The sequence below is a fragment of the Heterodontus francisci genome, chromosome 40, assembly GCF_036365525.1.
Source record: "Heterodontus francisci isolate sHetFra1 chromosome 40, sHetFra1.hap1, whole genome shotgun sequence".
Lineage (NCBI taxonomy): Eukaryota > Metazoa > Chordata > Chondrichthyes > Heterodontiformes > Heterodontidae > Heterodontus > Heterodontus francisci.
Genome location: NC_090410.1, coordinates 16,997,842 through 17,022,906, shown reverse-complemented (window position 1 = coordinate 17,022,906; position 25,065 = coordinate 16,997,842). Strand labels below are relative to the sequence as shown.

Here is a 25,065-nt window from a genome sequence, read left to right as displayed (position 1 = left end):
TCCCATAAACAGGAATAGGAAAAACGGAACATCAGCCCAGGCTGCGCTCACACACCTGGCAGTGGCCCAGTGTGGACTGATGCTTGGAGCCTGGGAGTAGTGTAGGCATGGCTGATGCACTGGCACAGAGGAACCAGTGGAAAATCAAAGAGAATCTTCTGAAATTTTTGTGGAGATTCTCCTGCCATAACCTCAGCTGAAAGTTTAGGTAAACGTCATAGATAGCTATTTACAATTTCACCAAGACACATGCTGCAGTTATGGCAGGAGATTGGCAGAACTCTATGGAAATTCCACCCCAATATAAATAGCTTAAATTGTGTATGTACTCTTCAAAATAATATGCTGGAACTAATAAAATGTTGTCCTTCAGATAAGACATTAAGCTGACTACCTGCTGGATGTTAACGATTCTATAGCACTATTTGAAAAGCAGGAGTTCTCAAATGTCCTGGAATACATTCCACCTTCAGTCCACAACACCAAAAACATAGATTAACTGTTCATTCATCTCATTTTTGCTCGTGAACATGGTTGGCACAGAATGGTTTAATTGCCTGTGTAACAGTACTCCCATACCAAAATATTATGTGAAGCTGTTTGATATGTTTTGATGATGTGATAAAGTACTAAATAAATGGTTGTTCTGTCTAATCTTCTGTAAGTAGTCAGAAGTATAGGGCTTGAAAATTGCAGCAATGAGGAAAGATTGGATAGGCTAGGGTTGTTTCCTTAGAACAGAGGAAGCTGAGGAGTGAGTTAATTGAGGTGTACAAAATTATGAGGGTCCTAGATAGACAGGAAGGACCTGTTTCCCTTAGCAGAGAGGTCCATTGCCAGGGGGGCACAGATTTAAGGTAATTGGTAGAAGAATTAGAGGGGACATGAGGAAAAACGTTTTCACCCAGAGGGTGGTGGGTGTCTGGAATTCACTGCTCAGATCAGTGGTGGAGGCAGAAACCCTCAACTCATTTAAAAGATACCTGGACCTGCACCTGAAGTGCTGTAACCTGCAAGGCTACAGACCAGGTGCTGGAAGGTAAAATTAGATTTGCGGCTAGTTTTTTCAGCCAGTCCAGACACGATGGGCTGAATGGCCTTTTCCTGTGCTGTAACTTTTCTACGTTCTATACAAAATTTAGAACTGATAAAGAGATTCTACTTCACAAAAACAGTGATCAGCCCATGGCACAGATTCCTAGTGGGTGAAGCTCTGGAACATTTATGAAACAAATGGACGCTGCAATGGGGGTATTGTACGGTGTTTCTGGATGGATGAATTAAAATGAGACAAATGGCCCTCATTCATAACCATCTGGTGATCTTGGTTCCAAAACCAGGACTAACTTCACCAGTTGCTTTACATCAGACATTCTCTTCAATTTGTTTGGAATATATACATTCCAAAATGTAAACAAATGAAGGAAATAAAGAAAATAAATTGCATTAAGCAGTGGAGTGTGAATTAGATGCTTCACTGCACAGCAAAGTGAGCTGATTATGAAGCAGCAACAACTTATATAGTGCCTTTAACATAACATAAAACATCCCAAGGCACTTCACAGGAGCATTATAAAACAGAATATGACACCGAGCCATATAAGGAGATATTAGGTCAGATGACCAAAAGCTTGGCCAAAGAAGTAGGTTTTAAGGAGTGTCTTTAAGGAGGAAAGCAAGGTGGAGAGGTTTATGGAGGGAATTCCAGAGCTTAGTGCCTAGACAGCTGAAATCACGGCCACCAATGGTGGAGCGATTAAAATCGTGACGCTCAAGAGGCCAGAATTAGATGAGTGCAGATATCTTAGAGGGTTGTGGGGCTGAAGGAGATTAAAAGATGGGAAGGTGGTGAGGCCACGGAGGGATCTGAAAACAAGGATGAGCATTTTAAAATCAAGGCGTTGCTCAAATGGGAGCCAATGTAAGTAAGTGAGCACAGGGATAACAGGTGAACGGGACTTGGCGCGAGTTATGACAAGGGTGGCAGAGTTTTGGATGACCTCCCAGGAGTGCGTTGGAATAGTTAAGCTAGCAGTAACAAAGGCATGAATGAGGGTTTCAGCAACAGACGAGCTGAGGCTGGGCAAAGTCAGGCGATTTTACGGAGGTGGAAATACATGGTCTTAGTGATATGTGGTCGGAAGCTCATCTTGCGGTCAAATATGACACCAAGGCTGCGAACAGAGTGGCTTAATCACAGGCTGTTGCCAGGGAGAGGGATGGAGTTGGTAGCTAGAGAACAGAGTTTGGAGTGGGGACCAAAAAAGGTGGCTTCAGTCTTCCCAATATTTAATTGGAGAAAATATCTGCTCATCTAGTATCGGATGTCGGAAAAGCTATCGGATAATTTAGTGACAGTGGAGAGATGAGGTGAGCTAGGTGTCGTCAGCGTACATATGAAAACTAACACTGCTTTCTGATGATGTTGCCGAGGAGCAGCAGAAATAAGGGGTCAAGGAGAGATCCTTGGGGGACAAAAGAGGTAATGGTGTGGGAGTAGGAAGAGAAGCCATTGCAAGTGATTCTCTGGCTATGATTAGATAGAAAAAAAAGGAACTAGGTGAGAGCAGTCCTGTACGACAGTGGAGAGGCATTGGAAGAGGATGGTGCGGTCAACCATGTCAAAGGCTGCAGATAGGTTGAGAAGGATGAGGAGGGATAGTTTACCTTTGTCACAGTCACATCAAAGTCACAACTGACATCCTATAAGAACAGTTTCAGTACTACGGCAGGGGTAGAGACCTGATTGGAATGATTCAAACATGGAGTTCTGGGAAATATGGCATGGATTTGGGAGGCCTCAACACGTTCAAGGACCTTGGAGAGGAAAGGGAGGTTGGAGATGGGCCGGTAGTTTGCAAGGAAAGTGGGGTCACGTGTTAGTTTTGAGGAGAGGGGTGATGATGGCAGATTTAAAGGAGAGATGAACATAACCTGAAGAAAGAGATCCATTAACAATATCAACTAACATGGGGATCAGGAGGGGAAGTTGGGTAGTCAACAGTTAGTGGGAATAGGGTCAAGGAAGCAAAAGGTGGGTCTCATGGACATGAGCTGGGAGAAGGGCTGAGGGGAGAAACTAAAGGAAGATATGAATTCATGGCTAGGGTTGTGGAGAACTTTAGAGGAGGTTTAGAGGAAGCGGGACAAGGCAGAGGCAGTTGATTGAATGGTCTTGATCTTCGTGACAAGGAAGTCCATGAGCTCTTTGCACTTATTGTTGAGGGTGAGGGTGGATGAGACATGGGAGAGGGGTTTAAGAAGATGGCTTGCAGTTAAGAATCTTTGCATTCAAGGATGATTCTGTGATCTAGTGAGTACAAAAGAATCACAGAATTGTTACAACACAGGAGGAGCCATTCGGCCCATTGTATCTGCACCGGCTCTCCTAACGAGCCTTTCACCTTGTGCCACTCCCCTGCCTTCTCCCTGCACATTTTTGCTTTCCATGTAACTGTTTAATTCCCTTCTGAATGCCTCGATTGAACCTGCCTCCACCACAATCACAGGCAGTGCATTCCAGACCTTAACCACACGCTGCGTGAAAAAGATTTTCCTCATGTCGCTTTTGCTTCTTTTACCAATTATTTTAAATCTGTACCCTCTCGTTCTTAATCCTTTCATGAGTGGGAACAGTTTCTCCCTATCTAATCTGTCCAGACCCCTCGTGATTTTGAATATCTCTATCAAATCTCCTCTCAGCCTTCTCTTTTCCAAGGAAAACAGTCCTAACTTCATCAATCTATCTTCATAACATAAGTCCCTGTAACCATTCTCGTGAATCTTTTCTGCACCCTCTCTAACGCCTTCACATCCTTCCTAAAGCACGCTGCCCAGAACTGGATGCAATACTCCAGTTGAGGCCGAACTATTGTCTTATACAAGTTCAACATTACCTCCTTGCTCTTATTCTCTACTCTATTAATAAAGCCCAGGATATTGTATGCTTTATTAACTGCCACCTTCAATGACTTATGCACATATACACCTAGGTCCCTCTGCTCCTGCACCCCCTTTGGAATTGTACCCTTTATTTTATATTGCCTCTCCCTGTTCTTCCTACCAAAATGAATCACTTCACATTTCTCTGCATTGAACTTCATCTGCCGCTTGTCTGTCCATTCCACCAGCTTGTCTATGTCCTTTTGAAGTTCTACATTATCCTCCTCACAGTTCACAATGCCTCCACGTTTCGTATCATCTGCAAACTTTGAAATTGTGCCCTGTACACCAAGGTCTAGGTCATTAACATACATCAGGAAAAGCAAAAAAAAAATGCCAGGAGTGATGAAGAATCGAATGAAGGTAGGATTGAAACCCTGATACTATTGTTGGGAAATGAACATTCCTTTCCTAGAGCTACCAGATCACCTCAGAATCAATGTTTATTTCATCTGAGACTACATTTTCCCAGTGATTTAATGAAAGAATTACTACATGCCCTGCAGTAAGCCTTGGGTCATACCTTGGATGATGGCCAGGAGGATAACAATGACGAAAAAGAAGAAGGTAATGTCAAAGACAACACGGTAGAGCTCATATTCATCCCCAGCTGGGTCTTCAATCTCGTCGCCAATGCCACCGCCAGCTCGCACACCCACATACATGTGGAAAAGGTAACACTGTATGGTGGAGAAGGAGAGAGCTTAGAAACAGCAACAGAACACCTCCAACTTATAAACACAATCCATCAGTTTTACTGAGGTGAAAGTCTGACAAGTGAAATATCAAATTATCTCAGTGCACAGATCTGTAGGAATGACGAGTTTGTGTTATGTCAGTGAAATGTCATGGCTGAATCATACCTGGTAAACCTGCCATGACCAGTTATAATACCTCCCAATTCACACACTTGTTGAATAATTGTGGCACAATATGAAAAGTCACAAAAATAGGCTGTATTACTCATGTACTTCTGCTTCCATTGTTTCCAATGGGAGAAAAACTCATGTAATCTGTTTCCGAGCAAATCACCAGAAAATAAAATAATCCCCTATTGAAACTAAAAAATTATAAATCCTTTATGTGGAAATTATTTAAGAAGAAAATCTGACCAAGATATATTCCTAGATTCTGAGATGGATTATGAAATGGTTTGACTGCATTCCACTCTTCTACAATCATTCCAATTTAGGTCTACATCTGCATCATAGTGAATGTCTGACTCTTGTTCTGATAATAAGTCTTAGGCCTGAAACGGTAACTGTTTTTCCCTCCGCAGCTGCTGCCTGACCTGCTGAGTATTTCCAGCATTTTTTGTTTTTGTGCCTGACTCTTGTGTGTCTTAAGTTGTAACCTCACCTGATCACCCAGGACTTATTTGCCCAGCTCATCAAATTGGTGGTGGTGTATGCTAAGAAATGGCACCTTGACCTTATATAAATGCTATCCAGTTGCTACACAATATACATGAAACACATACTGGTGCCAACTTTGACAATGAGTATCCTACAAGCTTGAACACTGTGCCAGTATATAGTACCTACTTTCGTTGCACTGTAGTATAAACAGTTAATCTAGTTTACAGCTGTAATGTATGCCAACTGCCTACAGGTGCTACTGTGAATCCAAAATGGTAACTAATATCCTCAACTCTAACATCCATTGGTACTCGTTCACTGCCACATCCTGAAATCAAGTAAATCGTAAATTAGAAATTAAACAGTGCCGAACACCTTCTTGTACATTACAACTTAAGCATCTCCAGCCTTTCCTGTTTACTTATTTTTGTTGTGGGGAAAAAATAAACTCAAAATCATAGCATTTAAAAAAAATCTTGTTATGTGGGCATCATTTGCAAGACAGCATTTATTGGCCATCCCTAATTGCCTTGAGGGCATAAAGAGTCAACTATATAGTGTGGGACTGAAGTCACATGTCGGCCTGACCAGGCAGGGGTGGTAGGCCCTTTCCACTAAAGGATGTTAGGAAACCAGTTGGGTTTTTAGAACAATATAACAGCTTTCATGGTCACTTATTTTGGTATCAGCCCAAAAATTACTAAACTTATTGAATTAATTTCACAATTTACCAAGTTAGCAACTGAAGTGCTACATTGCCAAACCAGAACTAAATTACCACACCCAAAGTTAATGCCAGAGGAATGGAATAATTCTATTCTCAGGTATTTTCAATTCTTGTTTCAGCATCAAACATGCCCAGAGTAAAGCTCTGCCTCACACCTATTTGTTTCCCATTTCTTACATCAAGCATCTGAGTGACAATTACCAAGTTGGGGGCAGTTTTGTTCTGCAGGCTCATGCCCACTCAGAGCTAGATTGAAATTGTCCAAGTTCATTTTACACGGATCAGTTATTAATATAGCCAGCCCACAGAGGAGACTTTTACTTCATCGGTCTGGGCTGAATCAAATCACGCCTTTTGCAGACTTGTTTTTGTTCAACATTTGGGTGTAAAATGAAAATCTCAGCTGCTGTAAATATGTGGCCAAAACATCTATTTCTAGCTGGCAACTAAGTAAATTCAGTCATCTTGCAGATTTCTAGTCCTCTAATTTGTAATAACATCCTTCTGAATTCTTCATACTTAGTTTTTGCATTCACTGGGCACTTTATACATTAATTCTCCTATAGGTATATGAATAAGATGGCAAGGTAGCTAGGTGGTGCTATAGTTTAAATTAAGAAGCATCTGGCAAAAATTAAGGGAAAGGAAATGCAACAAATAGGATGAATCCATTGGCAGATAATGGTGCAGTCCAGCTTTTGTCCCCACGTTTCATAGTTACACTCCATCATGCCTTTGGGTCAACATTGTAGCATGCCTGTAAGGATGTGAAGCCAAGGCTCAGGCTATAGCAGACCATTACTGTCATTAGAACTGGCAATCTAATTTTGCATGATAGCTGCAGGTTATATACCTTAAAGCAGATGGCACAATTTTGCAGCTGGTTGACTGATGACCTACTGAAGACAATTCTCCACAGCCATTCACAGGTAGTGTGTTAGGGATCCACAGATTTGGCTGATAGCATCTTGATATGTGCAGCCAATGAGTGTTTCTGAATACCCTGGTGTGCCATCTTTCCCTCCCTTGGTCCTCCTCTTTCATGCAGTGCCACAGATTGTATGAAGAAGCATCCAAGATTAAGGTTAGACAGGCATTCACATGTTTCAGTAATGCCATCAGGACTGCTGCTCCCACTTTCTTTTAAAATAGAATGTATGAATCATCTGCCACAGCAAGGAAGATGCACTGCAGTCTGCAGCTAGGTGGGTAGAGAACATCTCTTGGGGATCCTGACATCCCTCCCTTGGTGGTTCTCTTTTTCCAAACATTGGGAGAAATAATGGTGCTGACAAAAATATGAGAACAGTTGACGGAATGGCTTGAGAGAGTCAAGGCACCAGCAGAGGGAAAAAAAGTAGTTGCTGAAATGCACTGACCTTTACATAATTATGTCCTTTAAATGAACTTGGGTATAATGAAAAAAGCAAAATACTGTGGATGCTGAAAATCTGAAATAAAAACTGAAAATGTTGGAAATACTCAGCAGGTCCAGCAACATGTATGGAGCTGGATTTTCATTATGGAGGCGGGAAACAGCAGTTTTTGGGGCAGAAACCTGCCTCCTTTGGAAAACTGATTCAGATTGCAATTTTCAAATGGGTAAGCCCTAACTGGTATGGAGACAGGTTTCCTGTCCACTTAGAGCCAGTGGGATTGAAAATGGTAGTGGGTCAGATCAAATGTGGGCCTCATGTAGATTCCTACAGCAGCCATCAGATGCTGCTCCTCAGGGAGAGATCTGCCTTCCACAGCACCAGAGGGAAGCAAGATGTCACAGGTGAGCTGGAGGGCTGGCACTAGGGGCAGGGCAGATCCTCGCTTCATTGATGCCAATCTGGATCTAATGCTGGAGTCTGAGAGGAGGGAGGTCCTCTTCCCAGAGGGTGGCAGGAGCAGATCACCTTGCCGTGCAGCAGGAGCACCTCTCTGTTCAGTGTTATCCCCTTCCACCCCCCCATTTCTTCCTCCTCTCTTACCTCCTGCTTCTCGCCCGATGAGCTGTCTCATTCAAAGGCCTCGCTGTCCTCAAGGTCCACACCTCTCTGGGAGGCCATGTTATGGAGAGCACAGAAGACCACCCCAATGACAGACACCCTTGCAGGAGGGTACTGGAGGGCACCACCCAACTGATCCAGGCACCAGAATCACATCTTCAGAAACCCAATGGCATTAGTTGTTTTGCCTCTGTGCCTCTATCTGGGGCTCCCTTAGAGGAGTCAGTAGCAATCTCTACAAAGGATTTCCCTTGTCCCCCTGGATCCATCCAAGCACTATTGGGGATGGAGTGAAGTACCAAGGCAGCTTGGACTGGCGGAGGATGAAGGAGTCATGGCAGCTGCCAGAAAATCAAGTGCACACGTAAAGGAAGCTCTTGTGGTCGCAGACCAGTTGGACGTTGAGGGGATGGAATCTCTTCTACTTCATGAAGGCAACAGGCAGGTCCATGGGTGCTTTGATTGCCAAATCTGTGGGGGAATCCAGTGATGTCCTGAATCCTATACCCTCTCAGCTTGACTGTTTAGATTAGTGCGCAAGTGTAGTCACCTGCTCTCCTGAACATGCAGCAATGTGCCACAGACTGGCAGATTCTGCACATATCTCTAAGGGATCCTTGGAATGATCTGCTGGCATAGTGGTTCAGCACCACAGTGACCTTCAGAGCCTCAGACATTGAATTCCTACCAAGTTCCCTGGGGCACAGCTCATTCGTCATCATGGCACAGAAGTCTGTCACGATCTCCATTAAGAGGCGGTGTCATTGCCGGCAATGCCTCTCAGCCATCTGCATGTAGTTGGGCCTCGACCTGTACACTATCTCTGGAGGGTACCTCCTTCAGTGCAGGGAAGCTCCCTCTCTCCTCTTTGCCCTTCTGCTGCGTCTGGAAGAAGCTGCGGACCCTCCTGTGGGTGCATACGCCGTTGCAGTGCCGCTGCAGGTATCTGGTCCTCCCTCCCACTGAGGTGCACCTCGTCTTTGACAGGGTCCCTGAAGCCTGGGTGAATGAGGCCCATGATAATTGGCCTCTCCCTGAAAGGCAGTCTTTCCCTGCCAGTGTCCCCCTCTTGATGCACACACTTGAGACCCTTGCCCAGCTGTCACTTGCCTGTTACCCTCTTGAATTGACTCCCCTGCAGCACTGCCAACCTTCCCCTCACTTCTGATACACTAAGCTCAGCCCTCCCTTCGTGACCCTTTCAGGACCTCAATGTTTTCCCTTCTGATAGCCTCCTCTTCCAGACAGGCATGATCTGCTGCATCAGGAGGCGAGATTCTGAGGCTTTGAGACCTGTGCACGATTTATTGTATTTATGCAAATAAAATCAATTTCAATTGGCCATTAAACTAACTTAATTACCTGCCCACTGCATCACCGTCAGACCTCCGCCCTCCATGTTTGCCGCCATGGACAAAATCGGAATGGGACATCACGATGTTGGACTTCCTGTCCGACATGTCCCGATTTCATGTCCCCCCATGCCTCTGTACCCGTCCACATCATTCCCTTAACATTCAGCCCAAAGTTAATGTTTCAGATCGATGACCTTTCATCAGAACTGGGAAAAGTTAGAGATGCTGGCATGGACTCGATGGGCAGAACAACCTCCATCTGTGCCATGAATGACTATGTAAAAGCAAATGAAAGAGGAGAGGGTAGGAAAAAGAACAAAAGGGAAAGCTGTGATAGGGTGGAAGGTAGGAGAGATTAAATGACAAAAGGGTTGTTGGCGCAAAATCACCATTCATTCTCTTTCCCAATCTCCCCACCCCCCCCGCCCCTTTCACTTGCTTAAAACCTACTACATCTCTAACTTTTCCAAGTTCTGGTGAAAGATGACCGACCTGGAACGTTGGGCTGTATTTTCGTTATGTGTTGTCAACTCAACGCCATGTCAGCACTATTTTTAAATGTAGAGTTGTTAATTGGCCTGGGTGCGAATCTGCCACCCAATTGGAGGCACCAGAAGTATCCTGGAGGCGGGAACAGGTCACTGAGGACAATCTTAAAAAGCAAGTGGTAGACATGACTAGACTTGTCATTACATTTAGTGATGCAGCCACAAGGAAATCAGAGGGCATGGCATGCGTCAAGTGGCACCACATTTCTCTGATGCCTGCGTAGAGGCACTAATTGATGCAGTATCAGAGAGGACAGAGCTGTTCTTCCCAGCACCAGGAAGGAGAAATACATCCGGCGAGATGGAGCTAGCTACGGTGGTCAGCAGCCAGGGACCCATGAGAAGGACCTGTGTCCAGTACAGAATAAATGGTTCAATGACCACTTATGGTCTGGTAAGGTGAGTGGTCAGCGGCACCCAGGTCATTGAGCACCAACTCTCTAAACACCAGAATGCAAGCTAGTTGACCTCACAGAATGTCCATAGTTCTCCCTAAGAATGTAACAGTAAGTGAATGGTTGCAACACTGAGACACAGCCGCCCTCACAAATGGTGTGACATTCAAATGGGGACATCACTGAGGAGGACATCAACTCATGTGTATGTCATTCTGGAACAGATGAGGGACAACATCCTACCCATGAATCTTTCTCCTCTCATCCCGTAGAAGAGAACCCATAATATGCAGGAGATGGCCAGAATGGGAGGTGGAATGGCCCAGCATCACATGTTGACAGCTGTGGAAGAGGCAGTGCTGGAGATTGCTAGGGTTCCGTTGAGGCATTTGGTGGGGGATGGTGAGACAGAAGGTCATGAGCAACAGTGTCATTGTATAGCTCCTTCTTGAGGTGAAGGGCAGGGAGAAGTCTCCTGCCCAATGCGAGCTACGGATCTTAGACTGTGTCATCTGAGGGGCTGGTTGTGCTGGAGCACCTGCTGACTAGGACCAGTTCTCATTCTTGTGACTCCCACAGGGAAAGTTGCAGAGTGGCTCCAAAGTGTACCTGCTGTATCGGCATCGACATTCTTGGCAGTGGGCGAGTCCACGGAACCTGCATTATCACATCATACCTTGGTACATACCAGCAGCACAAGACACAAATCTTGGTTGGGCCACAGATTTGCATAGAAAGGGGAGCACTGGATGAACCTCACAGCACGTGTCAGCAGGAGGTAGAGGGTGAGGCAGAGTGGGCAATCCCCCTTGGATAACAGAGGACAGACACAGTGACACGTCGCTGGGCGCAGACGTCACAGGCCTTTCTTGAGAACCAAAATCAGTTAAGTTCCTGTTTGTCAGAGTTTCCCGAAGCCTTGAGGAGCCATGGGCAGGCAATGGAGGAGTCCATGCAACACATGTGCTCTGTAATGACTCAGGGATTCAATCACATGAGCTCCTCTGTTGAGAGATTGGGAAACCTCTTGGAGAGCCAAATACAGCACCATTCTGAGTGGGTGCAGGAGCAGCACACTGATATGCACAGAAGGAGTGAAACCTTCTGCATTATTGACCTCCTCAGTGTCGCTGATGGCACAAAAGTGCTTGGAGTGGATTCCAGCTGCATCCCAGTCAGTGGCCACTTGCAGCATCCAAGGGCGCCTGGAAATGTCTGAGGTGGTCTTAGCAGCAGACGATGGGGTCACCCCTCAGGAGGCACTGGCATCACCCTTCGGCCCCTCACCCCTTCAACTCAGGAGCCATCTGTGTGCCAGCGCCCTGTGAGCGGGACAGCCTCTACCATAATGCAGGTGTGGCAGCCTGTGGCGCAGCGCCCAAGGGCACCTCCAAGATGAGGACTGAAGCCATGGGCATCTCAGCTGGAGGTAGAGTAAGGAGCAGTCTGCATCCAGCTCATACTCTGCCACAGGGGGAGCACGCCATACAAGTGTTAGGGAGAGGAAGACACCTTGCAGTTGAATTCACTTACTTGGTCACCTGGGTGCTATTACCCACACTTTGTTATTTTATTTGCCTCAGAATATAATTTCTTGTTTCACCACTCTGACAGGTTTGTTGTTGTTGTCTCATCTCAAAAAGGGGAACATCAAATTGTGGGGCAGGTGACAGGGATGTGAGACTCTGAGAATGTTATGTGCCCATGCCTTGTGATGTTGGAAAATGGTGGATGGAGGAATCTTCCATCTGCATGTTCATGGCTGCCAATGGGACATTGTAGCTAAGGGTCATAGTGGTGAAATAGCTCTCTATGCTGGAAAGTGAGTTTAGGGGTCATCAACTGCAAGGGCTTGAGGGCGATCAGGTGAAGCGCTGCTGGATCAGCATGGCTCTTGCTGCCATGCCAGCCTGCAAGTTCACCCTGAGCTCTAGAATGGCATAGTGGTGTGCCCACTGCTGCCTGGACACTGGCCACCTCTGGAGCAATCCTTTCCTCCTTCTCCCAGTCCTACTCTGAGGTGCAGTGGGGTTCCAGTTCCTCCACATCATCCATCTTCAGGCCTCTTTCCAGTATCATGTTGTGCAGGGCGCAGCAGACAACGAAGATACATGAGACCCTGGCTGGCTCGTATTGGAGGGCACCACCCAATCGGTCAAGACAACGGAAGCATATCTTCAAGAGGCCAATGATCTGTATTAGGAGATGGCTCTGGTTTAGTACCTCTCCCCAACTGGATCTGGGTTTTGAATGGGTGTAAGCATGCTTATCCTCCAGCAGCCTTTCATGGAGTCTGGATGTGGGCCTGAAGAGGTGTGGCACCTGGGACTCTCGCAAGATGAAAGAGTCATGACAGCTGCCTGGGAACTGGGTGCAGACCTGCAAGATTTGTGTTCTGTGGTCACAGATCAGCTGTACATTCAATGAGTGGTAGTTCTTTCTGTTCAGCAATCTGACTGGCTGGTCTGTTAATGCCTTCATGGCTATGTGGGTGCAATTGATGATGACTCGAGGATTCCATCGATGGTGGCAAAGTGCTCTGTGCCTGCGCTGGTCCATCTGTGTGCCTCGCCCTCCTGAATATGGCATCCATGACCTGCTTAATGAGATGCCGATGAGATGCCACTTAGGTCTGGAGCTGACCCCTGGAACAAGTTGGTTGTATAGAAATTCAGAGTGACGGTGACTTTGATGGCTGAAGGTAAGGGACTACAATGCCTCAGATCATTGTGGCTCAGTGCACACAGGTCAGAGACCACCTGCCTGGATAAGCGTAGCCTCCTATGGCACTAGCGCTCTGTCATTTGCAGGTAGCTGATCTTGGGTGATGGACCCAATGGGCTGCATTTTATCAGCTCGACACTGATCTCGGCGGCGAGCTTCCAAGATGGCAGGGCGCACGCGTGAGATTTACTTCGCGGAGCCACCGTGATATTTAGCGCGGCAGCTCATTCACATGGCCAGGGTGGACTGTCGTTCCCCCACCACCCCACCTCCTGTGAGGTGGGAGGGGCGGGCGCTCTGTCCCCAGCAACGCCGTACAGCACCACCATGCAGGCACTATTTTTAAAGGGCTTCAAGCCCTTCCAATTTATTTAAATATTTTAAGTTATAGGCAGTGAAAATTAAAAATGAAAAACGTAACAAAAGTTTCAATACCCTCTCCCACCCCCCAATGTCAAAACAAATTACTTGCCCTTCCCCAGCCCAAAGAAAACTTGCCTTGCGGTCCCAACCTTTCCCCCCACCCCCAAAGTTTACAAATTTTGAATCTTTCCCCTTCCCACCACCCCCTAGACTAATCAGAAAGGTTTCACCCCGCTCCCCACACCCGCCCTGAAAACTTACCTCCTCCCTTATCTCCACCAGTGTCCTGTATCGAATCTCCAGTTTGGAACAGGTAGGTCATTAATTCATTAATTTAAGTACTTAAATCCTGCTCCTGTCGCTGAGAGGCAGGAGGCCGTTCGGAGGCCTGGCCACCGCCGGTAAGATGGATCGGGACCATGGCGGGCCTCCCCCGTAGGAATTTTCTGGGCCCCCCCGCTACGACCCCCAACGTCAGGGGGCCGGTAAAACTTGTCCCAATATCTAGGCTAGTGCCTTCTTTCCCTTACAGCCCCATGCAGTGCTCCTCTGGCCTCCTGCTGGACAGGAGGTTACACCTGTTGCAGCTCATCCTAGCTGCTCCATCCAATGTCAGAGTAGCCTGTTCCCATCTGAACATTTAGCATCCCTTACCCTGTCAACCCCAGGTGCCCAAGTGATGTCAGTGGCCTCACGCCCCTCTCTGGATTCCTGCCGCTCACCACTGAGAAAATCAAGTCTTTCAGCTCCAGCTATGACTACTCTACAGCATTTTTGGAGCAACTGAGCTTCATGTTGTGCATCTGCATTATTTTAATCAGCCCTTCCCATAGCCCTCATGGCTCACAGTGTTCATGACTTCTACGCCCTGTTGTACTCCACAAGCATGGTGTTTTCTACATTCCCTTCCTTTAAAAATTGTAAGCCACTTCTGACAAGCCTGTTAATGAGATCCTCAATGTGCTCAACAGGTACTTAATTGAAGGTGTGTGGGTTGCCGTTCCCTCCCGCCTGACGTCCCTTTAAAAATGGCTTTGCGTTCCGGAGGTGTTGGGAAAAGTGCCGAACGCTGAGAACACGATATTTAAAGTGCTCGCGCCCACTCTCACCCCCAGCGGGTGTAAAAATCCAGCCTGTTAGCTCTGTTTCTCCATCCACAGATGCTGCCAGACTTGTTGAGTATTTCCAGCATTTTCTGTTTTTATTATATAATTACCACTGCCATCAACCCTGAATGCCCTGTTCATACGGTTGTAATTAACAATTGGCATCATAATGGCAGGACATTGAGAAATGAATGCAGAATGTCCCTGTCTCTAAGTTAATCTCTGAATTGACCTCCTGCCTGTTTCAGGTTGGTGCTTTTAACACCACGACCTGAGGAAATACGTGATGCGGCTAACGAGCAGAGATGCAGCATTCTGGATTTTTGTCTGCATGTGGAATGCAGTATACCTTATTGGAAAATATACACTAGTGGATTGCTGTACTAATTCATGGTACAGCAGACTGCTCCGGGGAATGGTGCCCAGAAATATTAATCTGTCTTTTCTGTTCCATGTGCACAGGAACCTGTTGTGCAGTTACTGCATGTTCTGTTTCCACTTGTGATAAAACGTGGCACTGACCACATCATTTCCTAGATCTTGGCTGTGCCATTAAAAGGGAAACACCAACCCCCTTCCTCAAAGCAGGTGAAACAAAACCGGTCACTACTTTCTAGTGGCTTGCTCAACATCTGCATTGCCAGAAGCCTGCAAACCAGTCAAGTCACTTGCAAACTGTCTCAGTCATCAAATAGTGCTTGACTTGAGGAGGATCTTAAAGGATGTGCAAAAAATTTAAAGTCACATGAAAATTAGTCTGACGGGTTGTCTTATGAGGAAAGGTTGGACAGGTTAGGCTTGTATCTGCTAGAGTTTCCTCTTGTGGGAGAACCTAGAACTAGGGGTCACTGTTTAAAAATAAGGGGTTGCCCATTTAAAACAGAGATGAAGAGAAATTTTTTCTCTCACAGGGTCGCGAGTCTTTGGAACTCTCTTCCTCAAAAGGCAGTGGAAGCAGAATCTTTGAATATTTTTAAGGCAGAGATAGAGAGATTCTTGATAAGCAATGGGGTGAAAGGTTATCGGGGGTAGGTGGGAATGTGGAGTTGAGGTTACAATCAGGTGCCATGATCTTGTTGAATGGTGGAGCAGGCTCGAGGGGCCGAGTGGCCTACCTCTGCTCCTAATTCATATGTTCGTATGTAAAACATTTTGATGTTGATCAGTGTTAACTGTAAATGCTATTTAACAAGGAATCTTTTCATGTCTTTAAAATTATAGGGAGGTTCAATAGGGTAGACTTAGAAAAGATGTTTCCATTTGTTGCAAGTCCAAAAGTGAGGTCATCAATATAAGAGAGTCACTAATAAATCCAATAAGGAATTCAGCAGAAACTACTTTACCCAGAGAGTGGTAAGAATGTCGAACTTGGTACCACAATGAGTGGTTGAGGTGAACAGCACCAATGCATTTAAGCAGAACCAGGTAAGTGCATGAATGAGCAAGGGACAGAAGGTTAAGTTGAGAGGCTGAGATGAAGTAAGGTGGGAGGAGACTCATGTGGAGTATAAACACCAGCATAGACCTACATCAAATGGTCTATTTCTATGCTGTACAATTCTATGTGAGTCTACATCATTTTGAACTGAAGTAAAGTTAGAAAACTTACAGTCATCATATCATCACATTTCATATCTGGATCATCTTCATCCTCACTCTTGTTATAAAATTTGCGGAAGAAGTTGAAGGCCACAACTGTGTAGAGGTACACAACGACAGCTAGCAGGCCCACTGTCATCATCAGCTACAGAGAATGGAGAAAACATAGGCTTAAAGCAGTGTGTTGGGAGAAATCAACATTTTAATTGGGGTACAAAGAGCATAAGTGGCTCTTTCTCAGGCAGATAAAAAGGTTTTTGCATAGCTATAATCTGAAGTTAACAGGAAGTAAGATGTTATGAGCCCTACCTGTTTGCCATTGTGAGTTACAGAGGACAGGATGGTGCGAAGGGTCTTGACGCCCATAGCAATATCCAACAAGTGAGCAGCAAAGAAGAAGCTATTGTAATGACCAAGGGCAGACATGACCGTGTACCAGCACAGATATAGGAAGGACTGATGAAAACAAAACAAAAGTAATTAAAATTGCAAATTACATTACACCAAACCATGCCGAAAAATAAAGACTGGTATCTTGTTTAAATAAAATTGATCCTTTAAAAAAATACCAGTCAGAATCCTCTAGGGTAAAGATTTCTTCTCCAAGATGAAGAAGTACTTTGAATAAAATGCAGTAACCAAACTTTCCTCACCAATTCTGTACACTTCACCCCAGCATGTACACTTTAGCCAGAGGAAGAAAAGGCTCTGTTTGGTAAAACCTTTATACTGCTTTCCCTGATCCTCCACAATTAAATGATGCTTTGCTTTCCATCCAAACAACTCCATTAAAGATAAAACCAGAGTTTTGTTCAAAATATTTTCTGTTTCATGTTATGAATTTAAAATGTGCAGTGTGTTTACATCTACTTACGTTGTCAGTAAAGATCACCCCAAACTTCCAAATTTGGTACTTGATGTCCAAGGATGTGATCCTATAATTAAAATGAATGAAAGGAAATGTTGGAAATGCACAACAAGCTTACTAGTATCTGGAAGAAAACAGTGGGTTCATTTTTTGGGTGTAAACCTTCAATGTATTTTCTAATTTTTAACTTCAGACTAAGCATTCCTAGCTTTCATCTTGGTGCTTGAAATTAGAGCCTTTTTACTCAAATGTGCATGGAATTCACAAAATAGAGATGTGATAAGGAACTTCTTTGCCTGATATCTGGACCATTTCATAAGACATGTTATAATATTTTCATCATCGTAGCATCTGACAGATATTAATTAACAGGTTGATGTGATAGTGTAGGAGCCAGAATCCAACTATATGAGTGCAGTTTGGATTTCATACATTTAATTACATTATTAGACCAAATTTTACACCTCTCTCTCAGCATATTTCATAACGAAACCATCAAATGGATAATTTTGTTTCATCTTCATTGTGAAACAAGGACAGGCACTGACCATGAGAGAACAGAGTTGTCAGTTGCCGTTTTTTTCTCCTGAGGGACAGTGACATCCAAGGCACTCATATCCATTCCCAGCAGCTCTGCAATACGCTCCCTGCCATAGATATCACCATACTTATCTAACACCTGGGAATGCAGGAAAAGATATTAAAGCTTTTGCTGTTGCTACATTTGTTCCTAAACTTCTTTTCTACAATGAGATTTAACATATAATTTTCAATGCTTTATTACACATTTCTTACAGTTATATTCATGGTATGCACAGAATAACAAATTGTCCACCATAAATATTGAATGTCATCATTCTCTAAGTAATATTCCTTTTCGCATGTTTTTCATTGAAAAAATTGAAATTGATCAGAACTGCTCAATACTGTAAAAAACAGTAATGAGAACAGGAGTCTATCATCTGTGAAAAAGTCAAGTCTATTTTGAGACAGATATGTGATTATTCTTCAAAAATAAATGTTTACCTTTCTTTTGACGAACTTGTCCCAATAGTTATTTGGGAATGACCTACAAAGGATGACAAAAGAAAATCTCATCAATGTGAAGGTGGGCTTGATCTTATCAAAAACACTGATACTTAGCAAATGTACGGGATGTAACATAGAATTGCTATCGCGGAGGGTGATTTAAAAAAAACATTAGACACTATTATATATAAAGTTGTCATGGGGTAAGGTAGAAGTCATCTGACAACTGAAAGTGGGAACTTTCCAAAGGGCTGTGGCCCCAGGTGACTGTTACCATGTATGATGGGCAGTATCTTACTTGCCCGTGAAAATCAACAAAATAAGAAAACTGTAGGTAACAGCTGGTGAGGTGTTAGTTATAGAGCTGCTATTTAAGCTGTGCTTATACTGGAGCTATCAATTTGTGACCACAGCTAGGTGAGAACACTGCAGATGGGTAGCGCTCTGTTCCTAGACAGCAAAACTTAAATGTATTGAAAACACAAATTGGTCCATTACAAAAAGCTTATGTTTATAAAATGCCCATGAGGTCTAAGGGAGGTTGAACACTGTTTTACCCTGGTTGCACATTGTACTAGAGTTATAATCCACGAGGTGTCAAGGCTAAATGATGTAACATGGGTTCCCACACAAGTTCTCAAACTGGTACACACAGACCTGACTGGAGTTATACTGGCTATTTGCTCATCACTGTGAAGTGGAAAGTGACAGTATAGGGCCAATTTTCTGACTATGCACTGGCAGTGAGGAGCCTTGTCTGTCAGCCATGCATATTGGGAAATACTGTACAGGCTGCCACAACTTTCCATCCATTGAAATCAAAGGTGTATCTGTGATTATTGAATATACGTAACAGTGTGCATTCAGTACATTAGCCCATATAAGTACATCCTTCACAACTCTTATATAAGCAACACATAGTTGAACGTTAAAAGAACTCTGCTGTTTGACTGTAAATTAATGCATTTTGGCTGTTTGTACCATTTTGACATACAGCAAAGTTGGATGTGTCTCACTCAACACTTACGGTGTATTGAGTACCAGCCGATCCCACTGCCCTTTAATATCATCATCTGCAGGCTGCTCTGTAATGTATGAACCATCAAATTCCAATTTCCTGGCAAGCTCCTTCTCCCGTTTAAAGATGACTAAAGGAACCTAAAGAGTTTCAGAAAATAAAAGGAATTATATCTTTATTTAATGATTGTAGCTGAGATTCAAATAAACTTTGGCTGATTTTTGGCCGGCGTAGACACATGATGGCCCAAGTGGGCGCTTTCTGTGCCGTAAACCTTCTATGATTACGTCATCAAATAGCAACAAAGGCTCATAATTTGTTTTTATTCTTTCATAGGGATGTGGGCGTCACTGGCAAGTCCAGCATTTGTTGTCTATCTCTAACTGTCCTGGACAACTGAGTGGCTTGCTAGGCCACTTCAGAAGGCTGTTAAGAGTCAATCACATTGCTGTGGGTCTGGAGGCACATGTAGGCCAGACCAGGTAAGGACAGCAGATTTCCTTCCCTAAAAGACATTTGTGAACCAGATAGATTTATATGATAATCGATGATAGTTTCATGGCACCATTACTGAGACCAGCTTTCAAATCAAGTTTTTAAAAAAATTAATTGCATTTAAATTCCATCAGCTGCCAGGCGAACAGCATTCACTTATTTACGCACAAATCATCACTGTGAAGTGGAAAGTGACAGTATAGCAACTTCAAGTGAGAGCAGATACAAAGTTAAACGTGGAAATACAAATGTTTCTGTCCAATATACGCCACTCCGCCGTTAGCTTTGCGAAAAAGGTATCTTACTGTCTGCCTCACCATTGAAATGTAATGAAAGGCATGAAGTTGCTGTACTTGTGTGGTAGATACAAATTAAACTCGCCACAGAAAGTTAAGTCTTGTCCATTTCTGTCCAAGTACCCTTTAAGCGACATGATTAATGTTAATTACTGTCAGTTAATCTCGCAGGCTCTGAAAATTAACAAGTGTGAAGTCTTATTACTGCAGGTTATAATTGTTAGAAAATTTTTAAAAATGCAACCTTTTCCCCCTTTTTCTTTCCTCTCTCTCTCTTAATCCAGTCTTTCTTTCCCTGTTCTTATTTATTTTTCTGTACCTGATTTGACAATGAATTCAACCATTCTAACTTATACTGCCTTTGTAGTCTTTGCGCTATTAATTTCACAATCCTTGGTCTGGGGCAGATCAGCCATGATCTTATTGAATGACGGGGCAGACTTGAGGGGCCGAATGGCCTACTCCTGCTCCTATTTCTTATGTTCTTATGTTCACTATGTTTGCTAAGGAGCTATGCAATTGTTTGCCCTGTTCCCTCAGGTTCCAGTGCCGAGTTTCCCTCGCTGTACTGTTATCAGTTTGCAGTTTCAGTAACATGTCACGAAAAAAATTTAAAAAACTTGAACATGCACATGCATGCAAAGGTAAGTGATTTGGGGGGTGGGAAGGGAAAATAGTTAATGTAATTTTTATTGGTGGTTGGAAAGGGGCATTACAACTTAATTTTGTAAATTTTGAGGGGGGTGGGGTTTGATTTAAAAATTAACATTTGCTGGCATGGCTGGCTGCCCTTTAAAAATGGCACAAGCAGCTGATGCCATTGCCGGCAGCGGACAACCCGGCCCTCCACGTGATTTTTTGGGGGGGGGAAGGGCCGCCTTGGCTATTTAAATGAGCCGCCGCGCAGGAGATCGTGGCAGCCCTTTGGCGTGCAGGCTGCCATTTTTTGAGCTCGCCGTCGAGAGTGGCGACAGGCTGTTAAAATCCAACCCATGATGTTAATGAAATCAGAAATCTATAAACTGTGGGCCTTGATTTGCTGGAAACTTGTGTCATATAATGGCATTTCTATGGTGTACAACATTATTACGGTGCAGAAATTCCTGGAGATTATGGTGTGAATGACACATGCCATTACATAGCCAATACCATAACCTGCTGGGATCTTAGGGCTCGCCACAGACACCCTCATCAAAAAAGGTTGAACAGTTCATTGTTACAGCTCCTCCCTCATTAAAATCAGCAGCAAGATCAAGTTTGCTGAATTAACACCACTGTGATCACCACAGCCACTCAGACCTTTACCGAATGGAGCTGGAGGGTTTAGCATCAGAAAAGTATTCAATTGCTTAGCATATTGCCTGAAGAGCACAATGGTTCAACTTATGGTGTTGGTTGTTATTACCACTGCAGCAACTTCCAGGCCCAAGAGTTTTCAAAGGATTTAAATGAACACAGTTTTATTTGTTGACAAATATTAACTTCAGACTGGGTGAGGGGGTTCATGATTTAACTGTTCATTCATTAACTTTCTCACACACACACTCACTTCCCTACCTAATTTGGTTTGTGGCAGCTCCAATGTATTTCCATAGGGAATGGATTTTTATAATAGACTATATGCACAGGTATAGAACCACATTTCATGGAAGGCGGCCATTCAGGCTGAGCCAATGTTTCAACTGGAGTGATCGTCTAGGCTTTTCACCTCTGCTTACCCATTTTTCCACAGGCCTAGAACTGGTGAATGGTGAAAGGTGCTCAGGGATGCACTCTGCTACATTTTGCGCTGGTGGGCCTCCCACCAAGTGCTAGTTGTGCTAGGGCACAATACATATAATAATGGAATACAAATGAATAGCCATCTTATTCTGAGCCTTATGCACCATTTAAACACCGGATGCAAGGGCCACCATTTAGGCTCAGAAATTCAGTGTCGAATTCTGGGTGATAAGGGACAGTAATCTATTTGTGAGAAACCAGGGCCTGTGTAAATATTCAAGGAGCATTTCACAGACCCAAGAAAAGGGATACATTTCCCCCATATACATCGCTGAGTTGAAATCCTGCTGTGCCGAAACTCCTCAGTCTTTTTGACCAGGGAGTGCACCTCCAACATGATAGTTATACTGAAGCTGGAAAACCATCAGGGGTCTTTGGGACAGGGTGGAAATCCTGCTTCCTTGGAGATGTGTCCATATCCTTTTCCATGAAAGAGATGATTCTATTTCAATCCCTGAATTTTGATGTATTTTTCACACTGATATCCAAAGAGGTACATAATGTATAGAATCATAGAATACTACTACACAGGAGACCATTTGGTACAGTAATCTAATTAATTCCATTCCCCTGTTCTTTTCCCATAGAGCTGTAATTTTTTGCCTTCAAGTATTTATCCAATTCTTTTTTGATTGTTACTATTGACTTTGTTTCCACCACCCTTTCAGATCTGCATTCCAGATCACAACTCAGTGTAAACAAAATGTTTTCTCATGTTGCCCCTCTTTCTTTTGCCAATCACTTTAAATCTATATCCTCCGGTTACTGACCCTCTGTATAACCAAAATATATAACACAGTCGGCTCCAACCAGATAACATTTTTTGAGGCCTAAAAGAACTAAAGTATGAAACATGAAGAACTCTGCTTAAATGTGAACATGACATTCTCAAAGTAGCCACTAAAATACTGATATCACATTGAAGAATCTGAAATGACAAACTTTCTCACTAATCACGAGCATTATAAAATAGTCAAAAATTTGTCCAACTTGTCAGTGAATCATGTTGGTGCTGGAAAAAGATGGGCTTTACTTTTAAGTATTTGTCCTTACCTTTAAATAGTTGTATCCGATAATGCAGAGAAAGGAGAGGAGTGTGTGAAGAATGGAGAGGGCTTTTAATGTTGGTGCCATATAACCTGTACTCTCTTCAAGGACAAAATAAACCAATGAATCTTCATCTTCCTCCTCTTCATCTCCATTCCCATTTCCAAAGCCAGCACTTACTATATCATCCTCAAAGTCATCTTCATCTTCAAGCTGTGACACCTGTCATACATAAAAAGTGATAAATTTAACAACTAGTCTTAAACTCTTAAGATTTATTTAGTCAGGATATGTGAAACAGCCAGCCAGATCTTTCATTGGCTATTTTTCAACGGGCATCAACAATGTAGTATGAGGCTATGTTTAATTTGGTAAGAAGATTACAGGAAAAAAAATTAAGTGTTAATTTGTCAGTCATGCATCCTTGCAATGCACACTTTACAAAGAAAGGTAGGTTTCCGCTTATAGAACATCTGTCATTTCTTCCCAGTGTCCAAATGTGCATCCTCAGTTAATGAAGTACTTCCGAGGAGCAAAATATTGTGGATGCTGGAAATCTGATATAAAAATATAAAATGCTGGAACTACTCAGCAGGTCAGGCAGCATCTGTGGAGAGAGAAACAGAGTTAAGGTTTCAGAAATTATGAAGAAAGGCCATCAACCTGAAACATTGGGGGGATTTTACGCTTTCCCCTGTGTAGTGTTTGGAGGCGGGGAGTTAGGAAAGAGATTGGCAAACAGGACCTCAAAGGTAACAATCTTGGATTACTCCCAAGGCCACGTGCTAGTGAGTATAGGAATAGGAGAATACACCAGATGAACACGTGGCTGGAGATGGTGCAGGAGGGAAGGCTTCAGATTTCTGGGGCATTGGGACCGGATCTGGGGAAGGTGGAATGTATACAAGGTCTACACCTGAACAGGACCGAGATGAGTATCCTTGCAGGAATGTTTGCTAGTGCTGTTGGGGATGGTTTAAACTAGATTGGCAAGAGGATGGGAACCTGAGGGCAGTTTCAGATGGGACAAATTCAGGGCAGGGAATGGGAGACAGAAAATTAGCAAGTGACTCTGAAAGACAGATGAAGCAAAGGTTAAAAAGTGTGCAGCACAGGAATTTGGCAGTGTTAAAAGGTATTTATTTAAATGCAAATGAAGCTGATGAGCTGAGGGAACAGATAGAAACACGGCAGCATGATATCATTGCTATAATGGAAACTTGGCTTACAGAGGGGCAAAAATAGCAGCTCAACATCTCTGGATATAGAGTTTACAGGCAGGATAGAAAGGCCGGGTGGTGGGGGGGGGGGGGGGGGGGAGGGGGGTGTTAAAACAGGAGCGGGTGTAGCATTATTGGTTGAAGAATCAATAACAGCTGTGAGGAGGGATGATATGCGAAATTAATCATCAAATGACGCCATATGGGTTGAGCTCAGAAATAAAAAAGGGGCAGGCACACTACGAGGAGTGTACTATAGACCTCCAAATAGTGAGAGTGAGAAAGAAGAACAAATATGTAGGCAAATTCCTGAGTGCAAAAACAATAGGGCAATAATAGTTGGGGATTTCAACTGGGATACAAACAGTGTGAAGGGCACAAAATTCTTGAAATGCATTCAAGAGAACCTTTTTAGCCAGCACCCAATGAGAGGGGGTGCAATTCTAGATATAGTCTTCGGAAATGAAGCAGGGCAAGTGGATGAAGTAGCAGTGGGTGACCATTTTGGATAAAGTGACCATAACATAGTTAACTTTAGCATTATTATGGAAAAGGACAAGGATAGATCAGAAGTAAAAGTTCTAAATTGGGGGAAGGGAAATTTTACGAAGCTGAGAGGTGATCTGGTGAAAGTGGACTGGATACAGCTACTTGAAGGAGGATCAGTGGCAAACCAGGGGGAGGCATTCAAAAGCGAGATTCTACAGGCACAGTATAGGCATGTCCCCACAAAGAAAAAGGGTGGTATGGCCATAACTAGAGCCCCTGGTTATCTAGAAGCATACAGGGTAAGATAAAGCAGAAAAAGAAAGCTTATGACAGTCACAAAAACTTTAATACTTTAGAAAGCCTAGAGGAGTATAGAAAGTGCAGGGGTGAAGTAAAAAAGGAAATTGGGAAAGCAAAGAGAGGACATGAAAAAATATTGGCAGGTAAAATCAAGGAAAACGCAGAGATGTTTTAACAGTACATTAAGAGCAAGAGGATAACTATGGAAAGGGTAGGGCCTATCAGAGATGTACAAGGTAATTTATGTGTGGTTGCAGAAGATATGGGCAGGGGTCTTAATGAGTATTTTGTCTCTGTGTTCACAAAGGAGAGGGATGATGCAGACATTGTAGTTAAAGAGGACAGTGAAATATTAGATATGATAAGCATAATGAGAGAGGAGGTACTAGAGTCTGACATCCTTGAAA

At 43.7% G+C, this 25,065-nt stretch overlaps 1 protein-coding gene across 1 annotated transcript in view; it reads right to left on the bottom strand.

Moving 5' to 3' along the window:
- The window catches only part of LOC137353168 (ryanodine receptor 1-like), a 535,610-nt gene that overhangs the window by 10,817 nt on the left and 499,728 nt on the right, over positions 1-25,065 (bottom strand). The window contains exons 97-104 of the mRNA XM_068019216.1: positions 22,656-22,871; positions 19,039-19,169; positions 18,009-18,051; positions 17,531-17,661; positions 16,989-17,049; positions 16,424-16,570; positions 16,125-16,259; positions 4,466-4,622 (exon numbers count right to left, since the gene is read on the bottom strand). Coding sequence (XP_067875317.1) covers positions 4,466-4,622; positions 16,125-16,259; positions 16,424-16,570; positions 16,989-17,049; positions 17,531-17,661; positions 18,009-18,051; positions 19,039-19,169; positions 22,656-22,871 — 1,021 coding nt within the window. The remainder of the gene's footprint in view (positions 1-4,465; positions 4,623-16,124; positions 16,260-16,423; positions 16,571-16,988; positions 17,050-17,530; positions 17,662-18,008; positions 18,052-19,038; positions 19,170-22,655; positions 22,872-25,065) is intronic.